This window comes from Acanthopagrus latus, chromosome 13 (genome assembly GCF_904848185.1).
Source record: "Acanthopagrus latus isolate v.2019 chromosome 13, fAcaLat1.1, whole genome shotgun sequence".
Taxonomy (NCBI): domain Eukaryota; kingdom Metazoa; phylum Chordata; class Actinopteri; order Spariformes; family Sparidae; genus Acanthopagrus; species Acanthopagrus latus.
Genome location: NC_051051.1, coordinates 448,540 through 461,805, shown reverse-complemented (window position 1 = coordinate 461,805; position 13,266 = coordinate 448,540). Strand labels below are relative to the sequence as shown.

The following is a 13,266-nucleotide window of genomic DNA, read 5'->3' as shown; positions in this document are numbered from 1 at the left end:
GTGGTCATCCCATGTTTGAATCTGTATTTTAAAATAATCTGAGAAAAGACATGACTCTAGATGTTAAAGTTGCCGTGTGTCCAAGGATGTGTGAGAACTTGTTAGCCACATCAGTCAACCAGTGACCTCTGCTGCCATCAGCCGAGAGAACAACATTCAAAATGTCATCTCAGAGCTCGCTGATGAAACTTGCCCTCACAGGTGATCCTCTAATCCAGGTGCCACTCTCTCGTCTGGGTTGTCCTTCACCTTCTAACTGAGAAAACTGAATCATTCTTTATATTTCACCACTATGATCATGTGCCAAATATATTTCATTTTCAAGACTGTCACTGTTACAGTTGCTATTTTAAAAAGAACCACCCTCACAATCCTTTCATTAGAAAATCTGCCTTTATTATTAAGAGTTTTTTTTTACAACAGTGGTTCCTTCTGACACTTCATCATTCTGACGATTCTCATTCATACTCACAACCCCTCCATTCAAACAACAGCGTCCTGTAAACTGAGGCACAGCAGAAGGCGTAGATGGAGCTGTCAAACAGGAAGGAGAATTTTTACAACACATTTAAATACTTTTGAGAGAGAGGGAGAGGGAGAGAGAGCTTAAGCTGGTACCTGATCACCAACCTGGTTCACTTTAAATCTGCAGGCCGGATTGCTCTGAAAATAAATCCTCTCCCACCCACCGAGGGTACAAGTTCCTCAGCTGCTGACTGAAGGCTTCAGTTTAAGATTTAACATCTAGAGGCCTCTTACAGCGGACTGAGTTGTTGCACTCTCTTCAGAATGATATGAAGAGTTGTGTTCAAAAATCAGATCATCGTATGAAGAATGAAACACCAAATTATTGCTTCTAAGACACAACAAATATGAAGATCACATGTAATTCTTTTAGATGGTCCATTTTTTGTATTAAACTCTTCATATTATTTCCCCTCTCAGTGCAAAGACAGGCAGAGTTTAAGAAAATAAACCTCTTTAAGCTTAGCAAAAGACATACGTGGAATATTGCACTTTGGTTAGATGGCAGGCATTTACTGCACATGGTATCACAATTACACACTTAATACATGTCTTTATAAATTCAAATTTAAATCCCCTTTCTAACATCCTTCAAACAACAACAGTATTTCACTTTGGCTTTGTCAGTTCTCATCCAGTGTGACTGATTTTACAGTAAAAATACAACAGAAAATATTCAAATAGTTAAACAAAATGTTGCCCCGCCTGTTAAAATCTCACTCCTAAATAATCATTAAAAAGAAACTATTTAACTCTGATCCCCATGTCAAATATGATACCAAATTATGAGCACATCCTTTCTACTGCAGGTTAAAAGATGAAGTAAATATTAAATTAGCCATTACAGTGATCAATCTGGATACGTTTGTTCTTTATCAGTAGAATAAATAAAGGCAGACTGAAGCTGCTACATGACCGGAGGAACAGACCGGCCAGGGCGACCAGAGAAGGAACAGAAGAATGATGGAGCATGATGTCACTTCTGGTGATTTTTGGTCATGCTGTTCAGAAGACGGCACTGATTATTTGGTGTAAACAGAAGTGCTCAGTTGCTGCTTTCATAGAAACAAAAAAAAAACTTCTATAAATTTCTTCGCTTGGTGACCACAAACTGCTTCTTCCCAACCAAATAATGTTTTTTCTAAATATGTTTGCTCATTAAAACTGAAACTTCATTTGGTATCTTCAGCTCAACAGAACTCAGGGCCACTGTATCATTAAGTATCACCCACTAATTCACTGGTGAGCGATAAGAACTAAGATTAAAGTACATGTAAACACTGTACAGGAGCCCGTACTATGTAAGTGATTCATGTGATGAGCTTTAAAGCCACCAAACACTTTCTCTAAAGAAAAACCTTAGAACAGGAGTTAAAACATAAATATTCACTAAAACAATAAAGGAACCAAATGGAGGGAAGGTTCGCTGCTGATTCAGGCAAAGCTGATTAAGAGTGAGGCAGCAGGTGTGGATGAGTGTCTGAGGGGATGAACACACAGTGGCCCGGACGTGTGAGCAGCAGCTGGTTTTATGTGGATGAACAGTCTTGGTAAGGCACAAACTTGGACAGTTTGTTGGGAGAACTTGGGTTTGGGCAATCAGTGCTCTCACTCATCCTGAAGAAAGCCTCCTGCTCCCTTTTCTTCATGTTCAGCTCCTCTTCAAGGGCCTGGAAGAATCGCACGTGGGATTAGATTACACCTGGAGTTTCCACTCTCATATAAGAACTGTACAGAGCCTAGCCTAGCTTAGCATAGAGACAAGACCCCAGTAGGTTTTTCAACCAGTCAAGCCTGTTGATCTGCACCTCAATTACCAAGAAGTCAAAGAGCTACAGGAAGTCACTGCCCCTGGCTGCCAACAACCACAAGTCATTTGTTGTTCAGACTCAAAGACAGTGGTCATTATGGAGCTTTATCCATATCTTTATGCAAAAAAAGATTCTTAGTGTTTCCAATAAAGACGATTGTACATGTACCTTTTTCCGGGGTTTCAGGTGATCCCTCCAGTCCTTCAGCAGCTGGTTGTGTTGTTCATCCAAATGTTTGAGCCTCTGAGTCTCATTCTCAAGCAGCAGGTGACACTTTTCATTCTGAAATGAAAAAAGAAAGAAGCTCGTTAGTGACAGAGGAGCATGTATGGTGCTCATCAGGTGCTGCAGACCTGGTTGAGTTGAGCTCTACAGAACAGAGACAGGTGTGCAGCAGACGTTCACCTGTAGCTGCTGCAGCTCTCTGATGTTGCTCTCACACTCTCCAACCCTCTCCCTCATCTGGTTCTCATGTTTCTGCTGCTGATGAAGCCTCTCTGCCTTCTGTCGCTTCTCCTCCTGCTGAGAAAACTACAACGAGACAAAGAATGAGGTGCTAAATAATGGACTTAACGCTTCAGTAAGTTGTGAGGAACAACTCGTACCTGTTTGATCTTCTCTCTGTCCTCTGACGAGCTGCCCGTCGAGTTGATGCGGAGGCTCTTCTTGAACATGGCCATGCGGGTCTTGGCCTCGCTGCGCTGGATCTTAGGCAGCCGGTTCTTCTCCTGCTGCTGCCGCGCTTTTAGGATCTCAATCATTCTCAGATTGTAGCACTGCATCTGTTCCTGCTCCTGTAGGGACACAAAGAAGAATACAAGTCAGATCTGTTTAGAATATATACAGTTGTGTTCAAAATAATAGCAGTCCAACATGACTAACCAGATTAATCAGTGTTTTTGGTAGAAATCTTAATATTACATCGCAAATAATTTACCAGTCGGTGTAGTAGAGTCAGAGAAACCCAACAGACCCAACATTCATGATATGAATGCTCCTGAGTCTGTGTTGTCGAATAATTAAGTGAAAGGGGTGTGTTCAAAAAAATAGCAGTGTGGAGCTCAATCACTGTGATCAGTCGTTATGTGAAGAAACAGGTGTCATTCAGGTGTCCCCTATTTACAGACGAAGCCAGCACATGTTTTACATGCAATTTTCTCTGAGAACCTGAGAAAGATGGGTCGTGCCAGACACTGTTCAGAAGAACAGCGTACTTTAATTAAAACGTTGATCCAAGATGGGAAAACATACAAAGAAGTGCAAAAAATTATGGGCTGCTCAGCTAAAATGATCTGCAATGCATTGAAATGGAAAGCCAAACCAGAGAGTCGTGGAAGAAAGAGGAAGACGACTATTCGAATGGACCGAACAATAGCCAGAATGGCAAAGACTCGGCCAATGATCAGCTCCAGGGAGATCAGAGATGAACTGAGGTTACCTGTGAGTACTGTGACGATTAGAAGACGTCTGTGTGAGGCTAATCTATCAGCAAGAAGCCCCCGCAAAGTCCCATTGTTAAAAAAAAGACATGTGATGAAGAGGATACAATTTGCCAAAGACCATATCGACTGGCCTAAAGAGAAATGGAGAAACATTTTGTGGACTGATGAAAGAAAGATTGTTCTTTTTGGGTCCAAGAGCCGCAGACAGTTTGTGAGAAGACCCCCAAACACTGAATTCAAGCCTCAGTACACTCTGAAGCCCGTGAAGCACGGTGGTGCAAGCATCATGACATGGGGCTGTTTCTCTTACCGTGGTGTCGGGCCTATTTATCGCATACCAGGGATCATGGATCAATTTGCTTACATCAAAATACTTGAAGAGGTCATGCTGCCTTACGCTGAAGAGGAAATGCCCTTGAAATGGGTGTTTCAACAAGACAATGACCCCAAACACACCAGTAAGCGAGCAGCATCTTGGTTCCAGACCAACAAAATCAAGGTTATGGAGTGGCCAGCCCAATCCCCAGACCTTAATCCAATAGAGAACTTGTGGTGTGACATCAAAAATGCTGTTTCTGAGGCAAAACCAAGAAATGCAGAGGAATTGTGGAAGGTTGTCAAATCATCCTGGGATGGAATACCTGTTTCCAGGTGTCAGAAGTTGGTTGACTCCATGCAACACAGATGCGAAGCAGTTCTCAAAAACGGTGGTTACGCAACTAAATATTAGTTTTGTTAATCACAGGAATGCTAAATCTTAATGTTGTTTCAGTTCATTGAGTAAACATGAGTTTGTTGTGAAAAATTCAGACACTGCTATTTTTTTGAACAGCCAACAACCACTTTTTCTTCATTTTCTGTAAATTAATTCAAATATTGCTACTTTTTTCTTGATGCTTTCATGTAAAATATAATGTGCAGTGTTCCCAGTGAATGGAAATAAAAATATTTGAAGGATTTTGAGCTTTACCCACATTTTTAACAACACTGCTATTATTTTGAACACAACTGTACTGAGGAGGGATCATTCCTGACTCTGGAGCCGCTGACAGGTAGCACTGATCTCTTGTCATGTTCTCTGGCCATCTGTCAGTACAGTGAGGATCTGCAGCGGGGTTTGGGCCGGTAGTGTGTGCAAGTAACATCCACACGGCTGCCTGGACCCGAGGTTTCCCCGCAGAACATTAAACTCTGACAAGATGATCAATGTCCTAAACTTCACCTGTCAGTGGTTTCAATGCTGTGGCTGACCAGTTTACATTCTGCTGGAGAGAAACACTAATTTACCTTCTCATGTTTCTTGAAAAGCTGGTGCCTCTGGAGGAAGTACTGGTCCTTTAACTGCTGCTTCAATAACTGGTGTCTCTCGTAAAGGTTCTTCTCCTCCATGTCCCATATCATAGCTTCACGCTCTGAACAGACAACAGAAATGACCCACAGTTACAACAGATGGAACATCCCACCACAGCAGAGGTGGGTAACAACAGGAAGACTCTTTAAATGAAGCCCATGTGCACCAGACCTCTGATCAGCTGGTGTTTCTTGTTCAGGCATTCTCTCTCCTTCTCTGCGATCTCTCTCTTGTTGTTGGAGATGATCCGTTTCAGCGTTGTGTCCAGATAATTCTTCTGAGCTGCCAAGAAGTTTTCCTCCTAAAACACAGACAAAAGAAGAGATGTGAAGTGACAGCCGGTTATCAAACCGGTCCAGTTGATGAAACTGATAAAAACAACTTACCTCGACTATCTTCGTATCTTGGAAGGCATTCATCCTCTGCTTCATGGATTCTTTGCGCTGACTTCTAGGCAGTTTATCAACAGATTGTTTAACCTAAAAATATTGAATGATGACACATTTCAGCGCCATTAAATCATCTTGACACAGAATACACCATGTGCAGTGACCGTAAGCTGTCTCTGACCCACGACAGTCTTAAACACACCTCCTTTTTCTTTTGCTTCAGCTGATCTTGGAACTTGTGGTAGTCGCGCTCCTGCTCTGATTTGATGCGTTTGGTCTCTTCCTTCAGTTTAACATTGTGGTTCGCTTCCATCCTCTCAATCGTCTGCTTCTGGAGCTTCTCCAGGTTCTCCAGCTCCACATCGTAGTGCTTCTTCTTGGCCTGGGATGCATCGCGAGGACAAGAAAGACCACAATAAGCTTTGGTGCCAATAAAAAACAGCCCTGCAGTGTTTTGTACCAAACCACATTCATATAGCGATCACAACATTAAGACTCATTCAATAACAGAAAACACTAAAACTACCAACTACAGGCTCCAGAATCACTGTTCATCTCCACAGCGGCAGGTTTGGATGCACGGCTGTTGGATAACAATATTATTACGTGGAAGCGACTCACATTCATGTCCTGGTCGAAGCGTCTCTGTATTTGCTCTCTCTGTGTTTCCAGTTTGGCGTTGAGAGCAGCCTGAGCTCGGTGCTCCTCCTTCTGCATCAGACGGAGCTCCCGAAGCTCCTGACGTCTGAACACACAAACTTCATCTTTAACATTCATACAACTACAGTTTCACTTAGGTAAATATCAGAGTAACAATTTGAATGTAAATCTAATCAGATTTGCTTGTACAGATGAATAAATAATAAATAACTGACACCTCATAAAAATTCATATCAATGTTCCCTCTCTGAATGGGCATGCAGGTAAGACAGCAGAGAAGTAAATTACTTCCATGTCTTCCTTTTCAGGAACTCAGATTCAGGACATGTGATTCACATATAAAAGTACAATTTAATCAAATTAATTTGGACTATTGGACAACTAATCTTTCTAAACTGAAATTTATTTGTGGAAGTGTGGTCAAACACACAATGTCATATTCTGACCACTAGATGGCGTCAGTGATGCACTGGGAACTCTCCTGGTGTTGAAGGCTGTTGTTTCTATGAGACTGCTCATTTAAAAAAAAGCTTCTCATGTCATTAATCTCACTTCAGAGGCTTTTCTCTTTTAAACCACAGACGGTATAGAGAGAAACCGTAACCTAATTTAGCTTCATCCATAACTATTTAGATATTTTCTAAACTCACAGTCTCAAGGGGCTGAAGCCCAAATGAGCAGGATGCCTGAAATAGTTTGTGTGGCAGCCACTCATCAGTGTAGAGACTTTACTCTGAGGCGAGGACGGGACAGTCAGTGGACTTCATTAGCAGGAATGGAAACAGATGATACAGAACCAAAGAGGGTGACGCAGACAGCACATGTCTGTAAGTAGATTAAGTTTAAGTTAACTTTAAGTAAATTGAATTCTGTGGACATCCACGTACCTCAGGAATCTCATCTCCTCATCTTTCTTCTCATCGTCCCTGATGATCTTGGAGGTGGTCACGCTCACCTCCACGCCGTCAACAACAAACTTCCTGGTTCGCTTGAGAGTCTTGCTGGAGAAGTCCTGAGAGGCGGAGGAGAGGATCAGATGTCACAAGAAAGGCAGACATCACAGTAAACCATCACTACATGTATTTGGGAGAACACTTTAAGACTTTAATAGTTTAGTAACATGTTGGGGGGAAAAAACTAATCAAAATCAAACGTTTGACTTTGCTCGCTGTAGGTTTTTAGATCATTTTAAAGATGTAGCATTGAACCCACTTATCACAGTCATCCGCAACGGAAAGTAAAATGGTTCTGTTGGGTTTTCCTCAAGGTTTTTCTTCCTTGTCAAAACCTGGCAGCAAAGTTACTAACGACGTAACATGTAACCATTAATGAACTTTCTGTGCTTTTTGTACCAGGAACTAACTGAGGTGACACCTAGCAGACAGGTAGCCGCCAGCTAATCACTCAAAGATGACACTCCTTTTATCATTAAAAGCTTAATATTAAACCTAATTTAATGTGTGAGTTCATCATGAAAAAGGAAATGAGTTACAGACACCAAATGGTGTTTTGTAAGAGGCTGCATGGTTATTTATTGTTTTAAAGACATTTTAATACGGGGGTCTATTCAGATCTACTTGTTTTCAGAGCCAGTCTCAAGTAGCCATTCCAGAAACTGCAGTTCATGTTGGATCGAGTCGATTGACTGACAGCAACTCGAGTGACATCGCTTGAGGCACTTTATCTGATTTGACACAGCTCTATACAACAGTCTGTCACAGGCAGTGCTAGCCCCCAAAACCTGTGAGGACTTTGATGTACTCATTGTGAAATATTCATGTGTTAGTGATTCCAGCGTCTTTTTTTTTATGTCTGATGGAAGGAGAGGCAGCTGTGTGTGAATGTGTGTTGACGAAGGCATTAATATTCCTGTCTGTCTGGTTCTACTGCAACAGGAGGCAAGATGCTCCATCTGTCACGTTAATGGGGAGCGCCCTGCAGGAAGTGACTGTCTGCAACAATACCACCTCATCCAGTAAATATGACAGTGTGACTAAGCTTTTATTTAACCCTTTACAGCGATACTAGGCAAAAGCTTTTGAACTGCAAGTTTGGTTGGTTGTCACAGTAGGACTTGTGGCTCTGTTGTTTGAGAAACTAGTTGAATAATTTTCCTACTGACTAGGAGATTCAAGGTTTTAACCAAACATCAGCAGTGTATTTGTGATGGTGGTCCAAACATCAGCAGTGTATTTGTGATGGTGGTCCAAACATCAGCAGTGTATTTGTGATTGTGGTCCAAACATCAGCAGTGTATTTGTGATTGTGGTCCAAACATCAGCAGTGTATTTGTGATGGTGGTCCAAACATCAGCAGTGTATTTGTGATTGTGGTCCAAACATCAGCAGTGTATTTGTGATGGTGGTCCAAACATCAGCAGTGTATTTGTGATTGTGGTCCAAACATCAGCAGTGTATTTGTGATGGTGGTCCTACCACGAAGAGGCCTGTGACCTCCGTCTTTGCTCCAGGCCAAAGTCAAACAAGCTCAGTGTAATGTAGGACAGACAGCACCGACATATTCAGTCATTTCTAGGGATGTAATAAAATATGATAAATCAAATGTTTAATATGAGTCAGAACATGAGCCCATCTTCTAATTGAACAGACAAAATATTTAAGGCTAACAAAAGCACAGGTTGATAATGGTTACAGTCCCAGTGTGCCCTGATCAAACCAGCCTGCCGGGACAATATTTACACAACTGATACGACACAATTTACTCTGCAAACACTGCGTAGATCAAACCCAGGGTGTCGTCATTTCCTGGTTTATAAATAGTTTATATATAAGAGGAGAAGAAACAGAACCAAAGAGTGGGCAGTCATTTGGTTTGTCCACTCTGACACAGCTTCTGCCCTCCAGCTGAGCAAACAGACAACAACGAGTCGGTGTGAGGCTCCTGACGCGATGACAGCAACTGGATGAGACTTCAGCACCTTCATGTTCTGTGGATCTCCTCTCTATACAACTGACTTCACATTAGCAATAAATCCACATGCTAGTCTGTTTGAGTTGGTTGTACAGAGCACACTGGCTCTGTATAATCAGAGGGATGCTGGGTAATTCTGTGGCTCAGCTGCCTTGTTTGCATTTGAGGCTCCAGCGTGCCGACTTCCCATCACTCGTCATTCACAAAGTCACACAAACACCTCGCTCTCCTGGAGTACACAGATGAACTGATGAACACATGCACACAGTGATGCTCTCGCAGAACTCACAACACGCTCACACAAATGGCGAGTGTCCTCCTGTCCAAAAAACAAAGACAGGCCTTTCACTGTCACTGCAGCCTGCTGGCCCAGTCGCCTGCTGAATAATCTGTTCTGGAAAACCTTGACATGCCACAAACAGACACTGCACTCCACACACAGTCAACAGGATTTCAACTGTGGTCAGTCCATAAGCCTCCAGAAGCAGCAGAGCGACAATGAGCTGCATAGAACCTTCCATTCACACTGGTAAATAGTGAACTGTGCCCACACAAAGCGCACTGTTGGTCCTGATGAATGGGACATGTTGCATATTTGGGTTGAGAAAGGCTTGGTGTCTAATGATTAAATGCTCTCTCTCTTCACTCCCTTCAGCTTCCGAGTTGCCCTCACTCACTGGGACTGTCACAAAGCACACACTTGGAGATTGTTGAGTTGGCTTTGGGTTGAAGGAGTTCTCCTGCTTTATTCTCCCTTTTTAAGGCTGATTCATAAACCGATTTGAATGAAATATGCTACTCACAAAAACAGAAATTATTTAGATGGATGAACAGTTAATGAATAATTTAAAAACTACGTTCGTATGTGTTAGAGTGCTGTGGATGAGTTAAAACATTCAGTCATTATCTACTCACTCCTGTGTGGATGGAAAGTAGGGGGAGGTTTCGCAGCAGACAAAGGTTTTGGGTGAACTGTTTCTTTAAAACAAAGTTTACTGACTGTCCATCAGTGACTAAGTGTTCATTGTATGGTGAACTTGTTCTTTAAGGTGAAGAGGGAACAAAAAAGAAGAGGAGAAGAAGAGAAAGAGGCTTCACAGAGGAATTTGAATACACATGAATTATTTTCAAATATTCACCAATTGATATTCACCACAAATAACTAATTCAAAAGTAAATCTTCTGGTTTGGAGTGTTAACCAGTATCATAGTCTGAGTCCTGCCTAGAAGCAACGTGGAGCACAAGCCTGAGAGAAAACAGGCGATCCTCTGTTTGCGACAGTCAACACCCACACTCAGAACACAACACAATGCACTTTCAGTTCCTCTGTGGGTGCCGAGAAATACATTTTCCAAGGAGGGGTTTTCGTACAGAGGCGGAGAGCCGCCTCCACAGGACATAGACCTGGGTTCATTCCTCTCGCCTGCATCGCCAAACCATTACGTAAAGCCATTTTCAATTAGGAATACGGAAAACATATTCATACAGGGATCAGGCTGCTGTTGTGGACTCACCCTTGCAGACATGGAGATGCTCTCCCTGTTGACTGACATGTCCATGCTCTCGGATGCCATGCTGCTAGCGTAAGAGTTCCGTTTGTGGAAAATTCCTCCGTTGATGTAAGGCGAGACGGTCTCAGCATTTCCTCCCATCGATGTCCGCTCAGGGGTACCTTTGGCTAGGCCACCGCTGGGCCCAGAACGAGGTGTGGCTACTGGAGTAGGAGCAGATGAGGCAGCAGCAGTGGGTGCAGGAGTGACAGCAGGACTTGAGGCTGGTGTTGGTAAGTCACCATTAGCCACATTGCCCTCCTGCTCAGACACCTCGATCTTGGGCACCTCTGGGCCTTTGGAGTCTATGATGATGTCGACTTGCTCCTCAGATGCTTCGGGCTGGGGGACAGATGGCGGCTGCTCTGTCTCTGGGGTCTCCACAGTAACCTTTCAAATTAATTTTCCAATGAAAAAATGAACAAACCAATGAATACACCACAGTCAGTGTCTTTACTAAGTCATATTTCATTTTCTGAATCTAAAACAAAGAGCACCTTCTCCTCTGACGTCGGGGTACTCTTCCCATCCTCAATGCCTGAGTCCGAGCTGGAAGTCTTGGTTGAGGCCTCGCTCTCAGACTCAATACTGACTTCATTGGCCAGTTTGTCACCCAGCTCCTCTGGATGTTTCTGAGGCAGATTGTGCCGCGGTAGGGGAACAGGGACCACCATGACGGAGCCTGGCTGTTCCTCAGTCGGTGTGTCTGGCTCGGCCTCCTTCCTGGGTAAAGGTATTGGGGTGGTGGGGGAGGGCGTGGTGGGGCTCGGGGTCTCCGGAGGTGGGTCTCCTTCCAAACTGGTCTGACTGGTCTGGCATGGCTCCTTTCCTGGAGACTTGGGGGATGGAGAAGTATTGTTATTCACACATGTAGACATGTGACCACACTATTGTTTCTTCACACTCTGTTGATGAGTTACTGAACTAACATCAGTACAATGGGAACAAATAACAGTTTCGATAGCCCCCTGGTGGTTATCATGATAACCACTGAAACACTGGTGGCATGTAAAAATGCTTGAGGAACGTTAGCCAAGTAGGCTAAGCACTAAAAGAAGTTTTATAAGCATTCACTTGATACAGTTGCTCACCTAGATCTGAACGAATGAATGACATGCTGTACTAACTGTCAGAATGAGGACTGGCATCCTGTCGCCAAGGACAAGAATGGAAGACGCATCACACAATAACTATCCAGCCTGCAAACTGGCATCAGCTGCACACCTCTGCCTGGCTGTGTGTGATGTATGTGAAGAGATCAACAGTCAGCACCTGATTGGCAGCTTTCAGGACCTTCTCACTGGATGTGTCAAAATATTGCTGTGTGTTAATAAAAGAGTGGCCGTGCTGGACGAGATGAGGAAACATCTGTACTGATATCACAGTTAACTCAGCTCAGAGAAGGGAAGCCCATATCTACAGTAAGAACTGTGATTTACAAACTAGCATAGTTTGATATTTAAATTAACATTTTCCAATAATCCAGATGAAGTAAGCAGAGTAACAATCGCCATGGTTTATAAATAATAATATATTTATAAATAAAACTGATTTGATGGTAAATTTTCCATTTTAAATTTTAAACCCTCATTTTCAAATTGTTTTACTTTGGAAGGGAGTTTTAAGGCTTCCTGTCAGTGTGCAGAGGTGGATGAAGCATGAAGAAAGAAGAAGAAGCACCTTCAGAAGCTCAAACTTACTGTTACCTACAAAGTTCGATCCACTGGATGTTTGTATAAGACGCTGCAGAACTCTGCAGCACTGGCTGCTTACTGAGCCAAGTTTCAGACTGCACTGTCACAACACTGGAGTCAAGTTATTCAGCTTCATAAATCTGGAAGTCGTCACACTAACTGTTGACATTAGGGGAGGAAGAGATAAGTGGGGAAACATTCATCTTCACACAGAAAAACATCCATTAACACATTTTTTCTGGTCACAGCTTCCTGTTAGTTCTCTGCTCTTCTATAACTGATGCACGATGAAGCGTTTGTCTTTAGTTGAGGCTCAGGGTGTAGAAAACTGAACAATGTGCAACCTTCCATTATTTCTTCCATCAGGGGTTGTGAGGTGAACAGGAGCAAGGCTGAGGCAGCACCTATATTTAACCATGTGGGTGTTTTCAGTTCCTTTGTTTGTGCTGAGGACTTTCTAATCTTGTGCCTTCTATGGATTTATGAATGGCCCCTGCAGAGCAGACCTTGGCGGGATGGTTGTGTTTACCCAAATGAAGCGCAGTTCAAAGAGGTCAACCAGCAAAGCAAAGACTTCAGAAGTAGAGGAAGTTGAGTGTTGGGGCAGAGTGTGTGCTTCTCAGAACCTGGTTCATGTGCAGGTAACTGGATGCAGGTTCTAGAAGCAGCATATCATGATTCTGTCTTCAGAGATTATGTTTTTGTGCAGAAAAGTCAATCACTGGAAATCTAAAACCAAATTCTCGACATAGTGATGGTCTGTAACTACTTTAAAAGTCCAGGGATTGGTTACAGATGAAGCAGCTGGTTAATTACTGATGATTATAAAGCTTTGTTTTAAAAACACCTATTCTGCCATTCTCTTTTCTTTCCTCTCCTTCAGTTTGTTATATAGGGAGCCAATGGGAGCTC

At 42.9% G+C, this 13,266-nt stretch overlaps 1 protein-coding gene across 1 annotated transcript in view; it reads right to left on the bottom strand.

Annotated features, from left to right (window-relative positions):
• Positions 1-374: 374 nt before the first annotated feature.
• stk10 (serine/threonine kinase 10) overlaps positions 375-13,266 on the bottom strand; it is a 41,673-nt gene continuing 28,781 nt past the window's right edge. The window contains exons 9-20 of the mRNA XM_037118593.1: positions 11,158-11,496; positions 10,625-11,050; positions 7,066-7,190; positions 6,140-6,263; positions 5,721-5,900; positions 5,516-5,608; positions 5,301-5,430; positions 5,066-5,190; positions 2,942-3,130; positions 2,742-2,867; positions 2,505-2,618; positions 375-2,195 (exon numbers count right to left, since the gene is read on the bottom strand). Of these exons, the coding sequence (XP_036974488.1) occupies positions 2,055-2,195; positions 2,505-2,618; positions 2,742-2,867; positions 2,942-3,130; positions 5,066-5,190; positions 5,301-5,430; positions 5,516-5,608; positions 5,721-5,900; positions 6,140-6,263; positions 7,066-7,190; positions 10,625-11,050; positions 11,158-11,496 (2,112 nt within the window). The 3' untranslated portion in view covers positions 375-2,054. The remainder of the gene's footprint in view (positions 2,196-2,504; positions 2,619-2,741; positions 2,868-2,941; positions 3,131-5,065; positions 5,191-5,300; positions 5,431-5,515; positions 5,609-5,720; positions 5,901-6,139; positions 6,264-7,065; positions 7,191-10,624; positions 11,051-11,157; positions 11,497-13,266) is intronic.